Source organism: Dryobates pubescens, chromosome 3 (genome assembly GCF_014839835.1).
Source record: "Dryobates pubescens isolate bDryPub1 chromosome 3, bDryPub1.pri, whole genome shotgun sequence".
Classification (NCBI taxonomy): domain Eukaryota; kingdom Metazoa; phylum Chordata; class Aves; order Piciformes; family Picidae; genus Dryobates; species Dryobates pubescens.
The window spans coordinates 41,209,981-41,225,709 of NC_071614.1; the positions used below are offsets into that span (position 1 = coordinate 41,209,981).

General features: G+C 41.9%; 1 protein-coding gene across 5 annotated transcripts in view; it reads left to right on the plus strand.

The window, feature by feature from the left end:
- SPTBN1 (spectrin beta, non-erythrocytic 1) overlaps positions 1 to 15,729 on the plus strand; it is a 138,416-nt gene that overhangs the window by 79,493 nt on the left and 43,194 nt on the right. For all 5 annotated transcript variants that reach the window (XM_054180031.1, XM_054180033.1, XM_054180034.1 and 2 more), the window contains 7 exons: positions 5,430 to 5,581; positions 9,340 to 9,513; positions 10,830 to 10,921; positions 11,909 to 11,989; positions 12,738 to 12,853; positions 13,876 to 13,988; positions 14,590 to 14,777. In XM_054180031.1, the coding sequence (XP_054036006.1) occupies positions 5,430 to 5,581; positions 9,340 to 9,513; positions 10,830 to 10,921; positions 11,909 to 11,989; positions 12,738 to 12,853; positions 13,876 to 13,988; positions 14,590 to 14,777 (916 nt within the window). The remainder of the gene's footprint in view (positions 1 to 5,429; positions 5,582 to 9,339; positions 9,514 to 10,829; positions 10,922 to 11,908; positions 11,990 to 12,737; positions 12,854 to 13,875; positions 13,989 to 14,589; positions 14,778 to 15,729) is intronic.

Here is a 15,729-nt window from a genome sequence, read left to right on the forward strand (position 1 = left end):
AGCTGAGTATATGACAGGAGGAAGATTATTCTAAATGATGACCCCCACTCCCGTTGTGCCACACTAGGGATTCAGCAGCTGATGCCACTGGCTTTACTCTTCAGAAGGTTAACTGCATTTTTCTTAGGATATTTTATATCCAGTTAGTAGAGGAAGAAATTCCTCTTCTCAAGTGAGGAAGGGTCTAGATGTCTGCTTGTGATCCCATCCAGCCCTGGTTATGCAAATTGCAGTGTACAAACTCCAGTTTATTTACTGAACTCCTAAACAAAGTCAGTCCTTGATTTATCACAATCACAGAGCTGGGGTTTGCAAGCCACTGTGTGTTAGTAGTATTGTTGTGGGGGTTTCCGCATGAAGGAAATTTCCTTCCCGGTGTTGCTTCAAGATAAGTTGGATTCTCTATTATCAATACTGCTGTTAGAGCAGCTTCCGTTTTCCTGCTGCGCATGTTTGGCATGTTGTGGATTTCTCTTTACCCTTGGGAAACAAATGTTTTCACAAGCTGTAGGACACTTGGAGCTCCACCCATATCCTCTACTTTTAATTAATCTTCAGAATCTGAAACTGTGTTTTTGAAAGTATGAAGGACATTTGTCAAAGTTGATCACATGAGGTTCATAAATAGGGCTTTAGGGCCCATTACTGATGTTATGTCCTTGATGTCATCAGTCATGGATGCACCTGGCCCTTAGCACTGCATGTTAAAAGTCACAATTGTGCTCTGTGCTTCAGTGAGCTGTCAGAGTTGTTACACCTTTCTCTGAACCAAGATTCGTTGGTTTTAATTCTGTGCATGCTTTAACGTGAAACCCTAGAGCAGAAAAATTCTGTTTATCAGTTTGAAAGGGTTGGTAAACGCATTGCAAAAACCTGCAGTTGTTGTGAAACACCATTTAGAATAATCAGGAGAGGTTTTAACATGCGAGACTGAGGAGTTGGTTGACTTTCAAAACAGGCTTGTTTTACTTTCCCACGTTGTGAGAGCACAACAGGAGTTAAGTGACACAGGGGCAAAAATGGTTGTGTCTTCTCCTGTCTGGTGTTTCCACTGCTAATATTGTCCACTAGGAATTAGAGAGCTGTGCTCTGCCCGTGCCAAGTGCATGATAAAGAGTGGCCTTCCTGGATGACTAGCCCATTAGGAGACTGAAAGAGCTGCTGTGTCTCCTTGGTGGCATTTTGCTGAGATAAGTTGCTGGTTGTCCCCAAAAGTTGGCAGTGAGCAGGAGGGGGCCTGGCTCTTTGCGTTGCCACATGTTTTTCCCACGGGGCTGGAGGCTGCACCCAGGATCTCACTGCTTTTGACTATTCTTGTTGTGAATCAGAGAGAGATGGAAAGAAAAGGAAAAGCCATTAATGGCTAGAGCAGTGAAGTTGCTGAGACAAGTTGAGAGCTGACAGTAGGCACAGCATGTGGAGTCATCACTGAAACCGCTGTAGCTGTGGTCTCAGTAGAGTTCTTTACATTTATATTTATCTGAGCAGGGAGGAGGCCAGCACTGCAAAGGATGGGTGGGGATCAGGTGAGAGAAGTGAAGGCAAGAGTGAGCGTGGGGTGGGTGTGGAGGTGAAGAGCCAGAAAAACCAACCAAGCCCTTCAACCTCTTGTTGTAAACAGGAAATGGAGGACCACAGAGAGCAAGAAAAGGGGAAATGGGATGGCAGTAGGGGAGAGGCAGCAACTGTATTTAAACTAGACTGAAGAAAACAAACGTAATAGCACCCAGCTACCAAAGCACAGAGGGTCTCCAGCTAGAAGGGAGAGCCTGTAGGCTTTGTTCCCTTCCTCACAGAAAAAGAATCATCACTGGAAATTCTTCAGGGCTTTGCCCCTGAATCCTCACTGGAAGGTTTGTTAATAACCTTAACTTTTGAGCAAAAATTTTTTTAATAGATAGCTTCATTATGATATTTGCTAACATTTTAGTTTTACATAATATTTTCTATCTCTAACTGGTTTTAGGATCACAGGATATTTATTTCTCTTCAGAATGAAAGTAACCACAGAGATCTCTGAATATTGTGCTTTTGTATAGAGGCTACAGTGATTAAATAGAATAGAATAGACCAGGTTGGAAGAGACCTTCAAGATCATCGTGTCCAACCTATCATCCAACACCACCCAATCAACTAAAGCATGCAACCAAGCACCTTATCAAGTCTCCTCCTGAACACCTCCAGTGATGGTGACTCCACCACCTCCTCGGGCAGCCCATTCCATTGGACAATCACTCTCTGTAAAACTTCCTCCTAACCTCCAGCCTAAACCTCCCCTGGTGCAGCCTGAGACTGTGTCCTCTTGTTTTGGTACTGGTTGCCTGGGAGAAGAGACTAACCCCTGCCTGTCTACAACCCCCCTTCAGGTAGTTGTAGAGACCAATAAATCAACTTGCTGAGCTTTTTGGGGCTTGTTGAAGCTGGCGATGGAATATGGCAAATCTGTGGGAATTTCCTTTAGAAATACTAATTATTGCAAGGTTTTCCTTCTGTGACTCATTTTAAAGAAAAAATCATAGAATCATCTAGGTTAGAAAAGACCTTTAAGATCACTGAGTCCAAGCATTAACCCAGAACTGCCAGGTTACCACTAAACCACTAATACCACATCTACATATCTTTTATATCCTTCCAAGTACAGGGCACTCCACCTCTTCCCTGGGTAGCCTGTTTGAGGGCTTGACAATCCTTTGGGGAAGAAATTTTTCTTAATGTCCAACCTACATTTTCTATGACACAACTTGCAGCTGTTTCCTCTTGTCCTGTTGCTTGTTGCTTTGAAAAAGAGATGTCAACTTCCTTTCAGGGAGTCGTAGAAAGCAAGAAGGTCTCCCTTGGGCCTCTTTTTCTCCAGGCTGAAGAATCCAGTTCCCTCAGTCACTCCTCATAAGGCTTGAGCTTCAGACCAGACCCTTAACTAGCTTCCTTGCCTGGACATGCTGCAGCACTTCAATGTCCTTCTTCTAGTGAGGGACCCAAAACTGAACACAGTATTCAAAGTGTGGTATCACCGGTGATCAGTACAGGAGTATGATCACTGCCCTAGTCCTGCTGGCCATGCTGTTCCTAGTACAAGCCAGGATGCTGTTAACTTTCTTGGCCACCTGAACATGCCACTGCATCATCTTCAGCTGCCTGTTGATCAATGTCTTCAGGTGTGTGTTTGTTTTTTAACACTGGGCAGTTTTGTATCCACTCTTTCCCAAGCCTGGAGTGTTTGTGTGGTTGTTGTGACCCAAGTGCAGGACCCAGCACTTGGTCTTGTTGAACCTCGTCTCATAACCCATTGATCCAGCCTGTCCAGATCCTTCTGTAGAGCCTTCCTATCTTCAAGGAGGTCAACACACACACCTGACGTGGTGTTATCAGCAAATTTATTGAGGGTGCCCTCAATCCCCTCATCCAGATAATTGATAAAGCTATTAAAGAGAACTGGCCCCAATACTTCAACTAAAAGGAGGGATTACTGAACACAGATACAGAATTCCCAGGAACTTGCTATAAATAGTTATGAAATACATGTTTGTTAGTAGATACTGTATCTAAACCATTACTTGGGTAGACATGTATTTCCACTAGCCAGATGCATGTGGTTTTTTTGGATCATGCAGCATTGTCAGGGTTGGGGCAGTGGGATGAGGTTTGGATAGCTGGAAGAGCCTGTGTTGCTGCTTTTGAGAAACTGTGGTTGGCACTGGAAAGCAAGCCACAGTTATTGCTGATTTCCAGATTCACTTCCTTTATCTTAGCAATCCTCTGCTTCATACTGCAGGAGGATAAAGTTACACAGACTGTCAATTCGTGCAAAGCATATTGCTTTTTATCACAAGCCTCACTTTTTTCATCTTTCCAAGCCCCATTTTCTTAATTTCACACTGTAGAGACAGGTAAAAGCTATTGGAAATAGGACAGTTTCAGTGTTACACATAGGGACAGCAAGAGTAAATTCAGAAATAGATAGAAGGAACTGAAATCTTAGGGTGGGGTTTATGTAAGAGTGCAAGCAGCCACTGAAGGGCTGCTCTGTCCTCCCACTCCCACTGTCAGATATCTCCTTACCACAGGTCTGCTATATGACTTCTTTTTTATTTGTTTCCCAACTTTCTATCCTCATCAGCCTCAGCTTCTTTGTCATTTCTTGTCACCAAGATCAGAGTTTTGCTTCTGTCCTCAAGGTCCTACAGGTGTGGAGGCTGTCACTGTTTGTGAACATGCTGGGATCATACTCCCACCATGCTGCACTGTCAGAAAGGGAGCACATCCATCTGAAAGACAGCATGCCTTGAATCACTGGGTTGTCAGAAATTCTCCATTGATCTGCACCATTGTTAATGTTTTCTCTGCTTCAAACAACAGAGTTTTAAGAGCTGGACATGATACATTTTGGTTTAGGATTTAGCAATCTTCACATCTTATTTCTGGATATGTGAACAACTTTAAAGAGAGCAAGAGAGGCTTAGATACTCAGCTTTTTGGAAGAGCAGATCATTTTCACTTGTATGTCTAATTTCAGACTTGAGAGTCCAAATTTAAGCATCTGTATTTTGAAAGGTTTGGCTAGTAATAGCTCCCAGCTCAGTGAAACAGCTTTTTGCTAACAAGGAAAGGCTTCATCTAAAGCCCTTGGCAGAAGAATTTAACCACAGAGATGTGTAATATTTTCTGTCTGATAGTTCTCAGCTTGGCCGATAGGGGTTTCTGAATTAATGTGAACTGTAGTGAGCCTGTACATTTAAGAGCTCTCAAAGGAAGTGTTTTCATGTATAAACAGTTGTGAAAGGCTCTGGGAAGGAAAGGTGGAAAGAACCTGTTCTTTAATGGGTTTAAATAAATGCAAGTCTACTTGAAACATGCAGTTGTGGAAAAGTTAATTTTAGCATTGTGTAAATGTTGAAGCTGCAAATAAATATTGAATGAGAAGGGAAAAACATGAATGGGAAACTTTGGTCTCTGCTGACTTTTGTACCTGTCTTAATCCAAAGGGACTTTTGGTACTTCTGGGGATCTGTTGTGGATTTGTGTATGCATTTGAGAAGTTTGCCTATTCTTGCAGTGATGGAAGAAAACTTTTTTGTCAAACCGCTGCACAGTTTGATGAGTCCCAAGTGGCTTTTACATTATAGCTGTTCAGCAGACCTTTTTGCACCTTGAGAAATCTGCTTATCGAAGCAGCAGTCAGTCTACAATCTAGTTCAGATTTATTCCATAGATGCTAACACAGTGAAATTCCCACTGACTTTAGAAAATGGCATAAAATAGGAAAAATTCTCAGGATTTTCAGTGGAAAGTCCCAATTTCTTCAGCAGTTCTGCTAAGAAGACAAGCTATACCTTTAAGTTAATTAGACGTGTTTGAAGATCACATTCTCATCTAGGTACAGGAGTCACTGGTGATTTGTTTTCAGTAAAACTGTGTTATTTTCCTAACAGATGAGCGTGAGGCAGTTCAGAAGAAGACCTTCACAAAGTGGGTTAATTCCCACTTGGCACGTGTGTCATGCAGGATTACAGATCTGTACACTGACCTTCGTGATGGAAGGATGCTCATCAAACTTCTGGAAGTTCTTTCAGGGGAGAGACTTGTAAGTATTTATTATTGTTCGTTGTTGGGTTTTGGTTTGGATTCAGGTGGGTTTTTGGTAAGTCCTTGGCTCATCTGAAGTACAGCAAAACTGAACACTGAGGGTTCAGCACTGAAAAAGGATTTGTATGTATTAAAGGAAAGGAGCCTATTGCTTCAGCTGAATCCAGAGACCATTCAGATATCTTCAATTGAAATCCTCACTGGTGAGATGCTATGTGCTTCTGTACTTGTTGCTCCTGAATATGATAGTGCAGAGTTCCCCAGCCCCTTAGATGGTCTTGGTAGTGGTGACTTAGATGTGCTGTGTGCAGGCTGCCTGCCAGCCTGAGACCTGGAACATCCCTTCTCTCTTCCCTAGAGCATGCTGGGATATTGTGGAGGACAGCTGGTTGAAGGGGCCCAAGTCCACTCTGGGAAGCATTGCAGTGGTTGTAGCCATGATACTAATTGCATCCCAGGAATGCTTCTGGGTGTACTTGATTTAGCTAGGATAGATAGATAAGGCTTAGATGTTTTTTGGTTGGAGGACTATATAAAATGAGTTTAAAAAAAGGGGGCAAATTCTTTGTGTATGATGAGAGAGCCCCCTTGATACCAAGACAAGGGAGTGGTGAATTAAGAAATTCCTGTAGTAAAACAAATGCTGCTAGAATGACAGGAAACCTGGGTGTTGGGAAGTCACTGGGTATCAGTTTTTCCTTCAGTTCCCTAAATGATGGCTGTGCTCTTAATTACCTTATTTAAAACAATCTTTTCAAAGAAATACAGGTCTTTAGCTAGGACCTAAGGCTGCATGAGGTTGTGACTATGTAATCGCCTGTCATCAAGCACTCCTATTAATGGAAGCTCCATGGCTTAAGACTGGGTAATGAATTGAACATATGGCCTGTGGTGTAATGTCTGTGCAGGGAAGGGAGGGAGATTTCCAAAGGCATCTCTGAGGGTCAGGAAACTCTTGATATGCATTAAAAGTACCCTGTGTACTGGAGGTGGATGGGGATAACTAATCTTAGTGCTTGTTAACTACAGTTTGCCCAATTAGTCTCTCTATATAACAAATAATTTACTTCAGTGAGGTATTAGGAGTCACACATTCACTGCAGGTAGTAGATGCTATTCATACAGGAGTAACTGGGACCAACATGCCTCAGTGCTTGAGGATTCAGGCAGCAGCTAGCTGTGCCACCTCTGTATAAATCTTCATTCATGCCTGCTAAGATTTGATTTTCAGAGTCAGATGGCAGCTGTGAAGCTCAGGCCAGTCATGTGACTCCTGCTGCATGATTCATTTACGTTTTTCACTCCAGGTTTTGGAAAATGCAAATAGAGCTTAGGCAACTGCCTGGGTGGGGAGAATGCAGGAGTCACCTGGTCAGATTGCTAGATCTGTGCTTGCATCATCTTTTGCGTATCACATTGGCAGCTGCCTGCACCACCACAGATCCTTTCCTGTAGCTTCCTTATCTCAGAATGGAGGACAGCAGTCTCTGTTTGAACAGTACATTCCACCACACCTTCCTCTGCAAACAAGGATGCAGATAACAAAATGCACCAAACCTTCAAACAATTACACATGCACAAAACTATTCCAGGAGGATCAGCATGTAGCATCCACTTTCTGGTGTTCTCCAGCCTTTTGGAACTTATTTTAGCTGGCATTGATTAGGTTATGACATCTCCATGATCCCTAAGCAGGAATCTAAAAAGCAGAAAGCTTAAAATCAAGACAAGAAACATCAAATGGTAAGAAACCAACAAACAAATGCAGAAACTATCCTAGAAATGATTTTAGGATGGAGTGTTTGCTGATGCTGTAGAAGAAATGGAAATTGGTTTCTGACTTTTGAAATGGGGATTCAGATTCTGAAGCTGGAGCCACATGCTTGTGGAGCAGTCTGGGATTTAGGATACTAATCAGGGAAGCAGGACTGCTCTTTGCTCCCTGTAAGACCTCATTTACAGAAACCCTGCATTTTTCCAAAGTTTCTTGTAATTATTGATGATGAAAATCCAGAGACCTTGAATGTGTGTTGGAGAAACTCAAAATGAGAGCATCCAATAAGGGCAACACCTACAGCTTCCTGTCTGCTCATCTTTATTCCTAATTCCAATGTTTAGTCCAGCCCTTAATACATTAGGTCTTCTATACAGCACAGTGTGTGAAAAGAAAGTGGTGGCATGCAGTAGTCTCACTGAGCAAAGCAGAAAAGAATCTGGCCAGTATGAAAAGACAGTTGTAATTTTGTGTGCACTCACTGTTGACCACCTTCTCCCAAACAAAAATAAAGATGAGAATTGTTTTCAGCATAAAATTAAGCATTTAGCTTAGCTTCTTCCATAATTGTATAAAGGATTAGTAAGTTCCTTATAATTCCTGGATGCTCAAAGGTCAAACTGTTTAAGCAGATTCCCTGTAGTGAGTTCTGTCACATTTTCTGTGGAAAAGGGGAGATTTTTGGCGATAATGTGCATGCAGGGACTCAGAGTTTCAGTAAATACAATAAGCAGTATCACAGTATAACTAAGGTTGGAAGAGACCTCGAGGATCATCGAGTCCAACCTGCCTCCACAGACCTCATAACTGGACCATGGCACCAAGTGCCACGTCCAGTCTCCTCTTGAACACCTCCAGGGACGGTGACTCCACCACCTCCCTGGGCAGCCCATTCCAATGACGAACGACTCGCTCAGTGAAGAACTTTCTCCTCACCTCGAGTCTAAACCTCCCCTGGCACAGCTTGAGACTGTGTCCTCTTGTTCTGGTGCTGGTTGCCTGGGAGAAGAGACTAACCCCTTCCTGGCTACAACCACCCTTCAGATAGTTGTAGAGGGCAATGAGGTCTCCCCTGATCCTTCTCTTCTCCAGGCTAAACAATCCCAGCTCCCTCAGCCTCTCCTCACAGGGCTTGTGCTCAAGGCCTCTCCCCAGCCTTGTTGCCCTTATCTGGACACATTCTTATTTCCCTCTGGTTAATATCTGAATCTGTCAGCCCAGCAAAGGTGGAAGTTGCACTTCTCTCTCTGTGGAGACTGTGCAGGGTTGCAAGCGCGGAATGGTGGGTTAAACTGTGCAGAGGGACAGAAGAATGGAACCTTTTACCCTGTGGTCCAGTTTACCAGCACTCCTGGGTGATGGATGGATCCATCAAAGGATCCTGGATTGTCCCCACTGTCAACAAGGGATCTCTGCATGGTGCAGTCAACCATGTTACTTTACTCTTGATCCCACTCCCGCTGTAGTTCTTCATCCTATGAAGATGCATTTGGAGTGTGTGGTATGTGCATAGAGGGTGTATATGCAATTTGTGCTGTAATCCTTACTTGCAGAAGAAAGTTGCTTTCATTTTGCTCAGGTTTACAGCAGACTTGTTTGTGCTAATAATATATTAATGTGTTTTTTTCATTTGCACTGGCCCTTCTTTTCCTGTAAAGAAATTGTTACATTCATACTATTTATCCTACTTCAACTTACCAACTTTATTTACCTTCCAGCTAATAAATGAATGTACTAGGCAGAAAAAAAGGAAGGAAGGAAGTAGGCAAAATACTTATAAGAGCAAATGAAAATGCGTGTGTGGCACTCAGGTCTAGGACACTAGCATGTCCATCATGGGTTTGATGTGCTACCTTTATCCATGTGCAAATGCTCTGGAAGATGCAAGGAGCACACCTGCTGGTCTGAAATGTTAACAAGCCTTTTAAATTTTCCTTCCATCTACAATAATTCATGTTTTTCTTCTCCCTTTTTCCTTCTAGCCTAAACCAACTAAGGGAAGGATGCGCATCCATTGCCTGGAGAATGTTGATAAAGCTCTCCAGTTCCTGAAAGAGCAAAGAGTGCACCTGGAAAACATGGGATCTCATGATATTGTGGATGGGAATCACAGGCTGACACTTGGCCTTATTTGGACTATTATCCTAAGATTCCAGGTAAAGATATATACATACACAGATACATGCAAATCTGAGCATTCTATGTTTGTTTATAGCATACTAATTGTGCTTCAGCTAAAAAGGACTAGAAAGTGCTTTTGCAGAAAGGATAATAAATTTATATAATAAATATAGAAACTATAACATTTTCTATATATATTTGCATGCAATATATAATGATATTACATATAAATTTATATATAATAAATAGGTGAACTACAGTAAATTTATTGAACATTTATTACTATGTTAGTTATTATAATTTATATCACAGAATCACAGAATGTGATAATAAATAACATAGGAATAAATATTCAATAACTTTAACATCATCTTAATTTTGGTGTTGCTCAGTGTTTCCTATCTGCCTAACTTTCAGTGACAGCAGTGAAGCTTCACTGAAGCTGCAATATTGTTTTTAAAAAACAATATATAGCTATATCTGTAAAAAGGGAGATATTTCTCCGTATAAAGTAGATGGTGGTTTCTTGTTGGTTTTCTTTTCCTTTTATTTTATGTGTCTTACTTCCCATTTTTAAAACTGGCTAACAGTCTAGAATCTGGGATATATAGTTATGGTACTACTAAGGGCAGATACTATTTCTTCCAAACTTGAAATTCCAAAACTCTGAAACTTCTTGTTAGAAAGAAACTTTTTGCTTGCGGATCCCCTCAAGAGGACCCCAGCCTGCTGCACCCCTTTGGCTTCTGATGCGCTCAGGAGGAGACACTTCACTAGGATAAACTGTAATGCTGTGTGTGCAGGGTTTGCCTCAACATTTGGAAATGAACTTTCTTGTGAAGTTTAAGCTGTTTGTTAGTGGACTAAACAAAGACTAATCTTCCAGTAAAATAAAGGCAAATTAAACTTTCTTTTGACATGAATGCTCTTAAATGAGGAAGAGCATTCATCTACTTCCACCCTGCCTGTTGTAGTAGATAGAATACATAGAATAAACCAGGTTGGAAGAGACCTTCAAGATCATCACGTCCAACCCATCAACCAATCCAACACCACCTAAACAACTAACCCATGGCACCAAGCACCCCATCAAGTCTTTTCCTGAAAACCTCCAATGACGGTGACTCCACCACCTCCCCAGGCAGCCCATTCCAATGGGCAATCACTCTCTCTGTATAGAACTTCTTCCTAACATCTAGCCTGAACCTCCCCTGGCACAGCCTGAGACTGTGTCCTCTTGTCCTGGTACTGGCCGTTTCTTGTATTCTGATATAATTCCTTTTACCTTTTAAAAAAGGCAAACAGTGTGTTTTCTCAGAGAGATGTTTGAATTTTCTCTGTTTAATTTTAGATCCAAGATATCAGTGTCGAAACTGAGGACAATAAGGAAAAGAAATCTGCTAAAGATGCTTTGCTTTTGTGGTGCCAGATGAAGACAGCTGGGTGAGTGTGGATTAAGTGATTCTCTCTAAAGCTCTTACAGCATTTTGACTTTTCATTGAAATAATTTTAAATGGGCAAACACATATCTCTCCTTAAGTGGATTTGACCTGAAGAAGTAAATTGATGGTTGCCAGTCAGAAAGTTCTGAATTTATTGCGTTAATGCTGTGTGTTAAATGTATCAGTCTGATAATCCACGTATATACAGTAATACACTGAAAAAAATCATACTTCAGATGCTTGCCACCAGTGTTTCACTTTTTCAGTGTATGTGGAAATATTTCCAAAATGTCTTTCTCTGACAGTAACCTTCTTGCATAATTAAATAGCCGCTTGCAGAGGTCAGTATGTTCCCCCCATGAAACTTGCAGAATACCCAGATCACCAAATTAATTCTGCCTCTGTTGTGCCCACAGGGCACAAAGGTGGCTGTCACATGTGTTTTGTTTGAAAGTCAGGCTGTGAGGAGGCTCAGTCCTTGAAGATGCATTGTGACAGACATTTTCAAAGAAATCTTTATCACTGCTCCTATGACACCTGCAGCCATCAGAAAAGATTTTGTTCCTCTCTGTTCCACCAGTTGTTCCTACTCTTCTGAGTACCTGAAAATAATCTTTTCCAGAAGCTAAATCAGGAGCAAGCCTTAGACTTGCAGGGATTTGAAACCTCACAGGCTGCAGGTTTGCCCAGCAATTTAAAAAGTTGTCGTTTCAAATAATTATTTTGTAGTTCATTTAGAGCCTGTCTCTGGAGTGGATATCAGTTCTGAGGGGTTTGAAAGAGTAAACAAGTGGCACTTACTTCTAGTGTCAGTCGCTGATTAAAGAACAGTCATAACAGTAGATCGTGTATCACGGATGGTAATATCTCACCTGTAGGTCTGCAATAGATGTGTTACTCTTGCAACCAACTTTTAAGGACAGAGTATGCAGAGCTACAGCAGGGATGCTGTGCTGATTGCTCTCTCTTTGTTTTTTTATTTTGCCAGTTACCCCAATGTCAACATTCACAACTTCACAACAAGCTGGAGGGATGGGATGGCTTTCAATGCACTAATACACAAGCACAGGTATGTCTGGGTAAATGTCTTCATGAGTTTTGAAGCTTGGGCTCTTGTAGCATGCAGTGGGATTTGCAGTTACCTTGCAGCTTAACTTTAAAATCTGTGGAGAGGAGAAAGCTTTGCTTTGGAGCTTTAAGGCTCTTGCAGTCACTGTGAGCTCATCTGGGCAGCAGGTTCTCATATCACAAGTCAAAACAGGTTGTATTTGGTTTCAAGAGCATAAATTATATGCAAAATTGTATTGGTTTGTGACTGACCAGGTTGGAAGAAAACTTGTGTCTCCTTGAGTAACCGATGATTGAGTCTGGTCACCTAGAATTTGGGAGTGGGACAGAACACACAACAGCAGCCTGAAAGGGAAAGAAATCCCTGCAGAGGGATGGCAAAATTGGGTGCTAAACTGACATGGCTTGGGAATGCTGCTCATTAGCAAGCTCATGTGAAGTTATTGAAATGCCTTGCACACTTATGTGGGCATGAGGAGAGACTGTGTAACCCAACTTCATACCTTTCTTCTCCAGGGTCACCTTTACCACTGTTAATCTATGCTTCGTTTTTTGCCATGGGCAAGGTTCTGCCATGGCATGTGCTAGGCATTACTTCATTCTTTTAATACTGCCCTTGAAAGGCCCAGGGCTGATGGGCAAGTGAAACCTTGGCAGCACGAGGGGCCAGGTTTTCTAAGGGTTGCAGATTTTTGTTCATTTGAGGGCAGCTGCTTTGGGAAATCTAAAGAATTTTCCATCCTGTCTAGGCCTGATCTGATTGATTTTGACAAGCTGAAGAAATCAAATGCACACTACAATCTGCAGAATGCTTTTAACCTAGCAGAGCAACACCTTGGTCTTACTAAGCTCCTGGACCCCGAGGGTAAGAATTCCTGCAGTTTCAGCACTTCATGGTTCTTTGTGGGCTCTCTTTTCCCCACCCTTCCTTGTCTCAGGGCACAGTTTTGTGATCAATTTTTGTGCTAAAGAGCAGTTAGATGCTTCTGACTCACCTGGTTATACAGCCAGAGAGAGAAACAGGAAATGTAAGATGTCTTCTGCAGAGGAGTGAGCAGCAATAGCATGAGAGCCCTTAATCCTGTGTTTAATTTCCCCCTTCTGACAAGATCACAGGACTGTATACATTAGATCACTCCTGTTAGAGGCATCATTCTGATCTACTCTGAGAAACACTTTCTCTGAGATGGAAAATGAGTGATGTGGACTTCAGCAAATACTTAGCAGCTTCTTTTGCAGCCCGTCAGTGAGTTTCAGCCTGTGCTGCTGAGAGTGTGTATGCTTGTGTGTATTGAAAAGCATGTGCACAGTGCTAGGACGAGAAACTTTCTTGTCTCTGGACAAATAGTGTGTTTGGCAAGTTTTTTCTTGCTTATTTTCTAGTGCCTCAGAATTGCTGCAGGAATGGAAATAATTTGTTTTCCTTCTGTATCTCTCAGAAGATTTGCCTGGACGGACATACTTGAATTCCTCTCTCCAAATGCTGATGTACCTTCAATGGTCTCAAGTAGCTGCAGTTCTACCAACTCACACAGATGCTAGAGAAGTTCTTTGGCTATGCACAAGCTGGGGCAAAGTCTGGACTCAACTTAAGACTCAAAGGCCCCTCCCTAGCCCACAGACTTGTGGTCTAACCATAGTCCACTCTTAATACAAAGGGATAAAGCAGGACTTCTTTTACTGACAAAGTTCAACACTGCACAACACCAAGTAATCCAGAACCAGTCCAAAGCCACTCAGTTACTTCCGATTAGGACATAAATCTTAGGAGCTGAACTGCCCCTGAACCCATTGCTCTGACTCTTAAACCCATCCCTGTGGTGTAATTAGCTGTGTTGTTTTAACTCTTGCACCCTCAGTGTACTAAGATAACTCTTTGGTTTGCAGATATCAGTGTTGATCATCCCGACGAGAAGTCAATCATCACCTATGTGGTGACATACTACCACTACTTCTCCAAGATGAAAGCTTTAGCTGTTGAAGGAAAACGCATTGGAAAGGTTTGCAAGTTCAAATAATTCTGATTTTTTCCTCTCTTAGGTGTTAGTTTTTTAGGAGTCCCCTTTAGGTAGATTTTAGTTTTGCCTTCAAATGTGTTTTGAAAGTTAAATATTCCCATGTGAATGTGAGGAGCAGCTAATTTCCAGCTGCCTCGTATTAGAAAACTTTTGGCCTTTGTTTTATATTTACTTGTTAATTTTGCATCATTGCTGCTCTTCCTTTCTCATTAACTGCTTCTCACTCTCTGGATCCTCTGTCTCTTCTGGAGCCCAGGAAAGTCCCTCAGTTAAAAATTATGCAGTCACTCTCTGCGCTTTGTCAGAGTTGCCCCCATCTCTACAGCTGGCAGACTGAACATGAATCCTTGTGTGAGCCTCAGCTCTGTCCCTGTTACCTCTGTTTGGATTATGGGAATTCGCTGCTGAAAAATGCAAACCCCCTCATTCCCCAGGGATCCCAGCCCCTCTGGTGCTCAGGAGTGAGTGGTCTGATTCATAAGTCAGGTCTCCCAACAGCTTCTTTTACGTAGCTTGTTAGATTTAAATGACTCTGAAGAGCACCGTTGTTGTTATTCGTGTTATGTTGTGCTGCTCGTTGCAGGTGCTTGACAATGCCATCGAAACAGAGAAGATGATTGAAAAATATGAATCGCTGGCTTCTGACCTTCTTGAGTGGATTGAGCAAACCATTATCATCCTCAACAATCGCAAATTTGCCAACTCCCTAGTTGGTGTGCAGCAGCAGCTACAGGCATTCAACACTTACCGCACAGTAGAGAAACCACCCAAGTAATTTAAATCTTGGCTTAACGTGACAGTGGTCTTGTTTTGTTTAGGCAGTTATTGATGTTTTTATGCATCCAAACACATCTGAATAATTTTAAGCTTGGTTTAAGAATGTGTTTTTCTGAACAAACCCAGTTATCACATTTCTAATTGGCACACACTGGTGTTAACTGGGGCCTGTTTGCTTTTGCTATGTAATGTGCAGATAAAAAGTGTGTGGCCTGCAGGATCTCAGCCTCCTGGAAGCTGTCAGTTCACTGAGATGCCTGCCTTAAAATAGGAGTGGTAACAACATGCTACATTAGTAATTGCACTGATCATGCTTGCTAGCAGTGTACAATACCAGTACACTGCTATTAAAAGAGCCTTAGTGCATATCAAAAATCAAGTGGGAGTGTGTCTGGCCTTGTAAAACATGGCTCTGCTTAGTAAAACTGATAGAACCCAAACTGCTCAACTTGTTTCTGGAAAGTTTCTTTTAGCATTATGATATCAGATCTGTTTGTTATTTCTGACTAATACGAGTTATAATGGGTAATAATCACAATCCAAACCATTACAGAGCAGCCAGACATCTTCTAAAATAGTGGTCTATTCCCTAGTGCCCATGGAGTTTGTTTGTTTCCCAGGCACACAACTCAGGGAAAATAGTGGGAAGAAAGTATTGGCCGTGCTGGGCTTTAAATAAAACTTCCAGTTCTTGAGTTGATAGAGTTAACTAGGACAGCACATGTAATAGCATTAAAAAAGGCAGTCTTCTGTCCCCTCAAGGGGGTTTGAATCTGAAAACACAGACAACTGATTTCTGTGCAGTTTCTTTTGCTGCTTGACCCAACGGGTTCCAGGGGATATTTGGACCATTTTAATTGCTTTCAGCTTTCACATAAGATGAAGGTGTTTATCTGAATTGTCCATTTGTAATGTTAATATTTTAAGAAAGTGCTTTAGTAGCAAT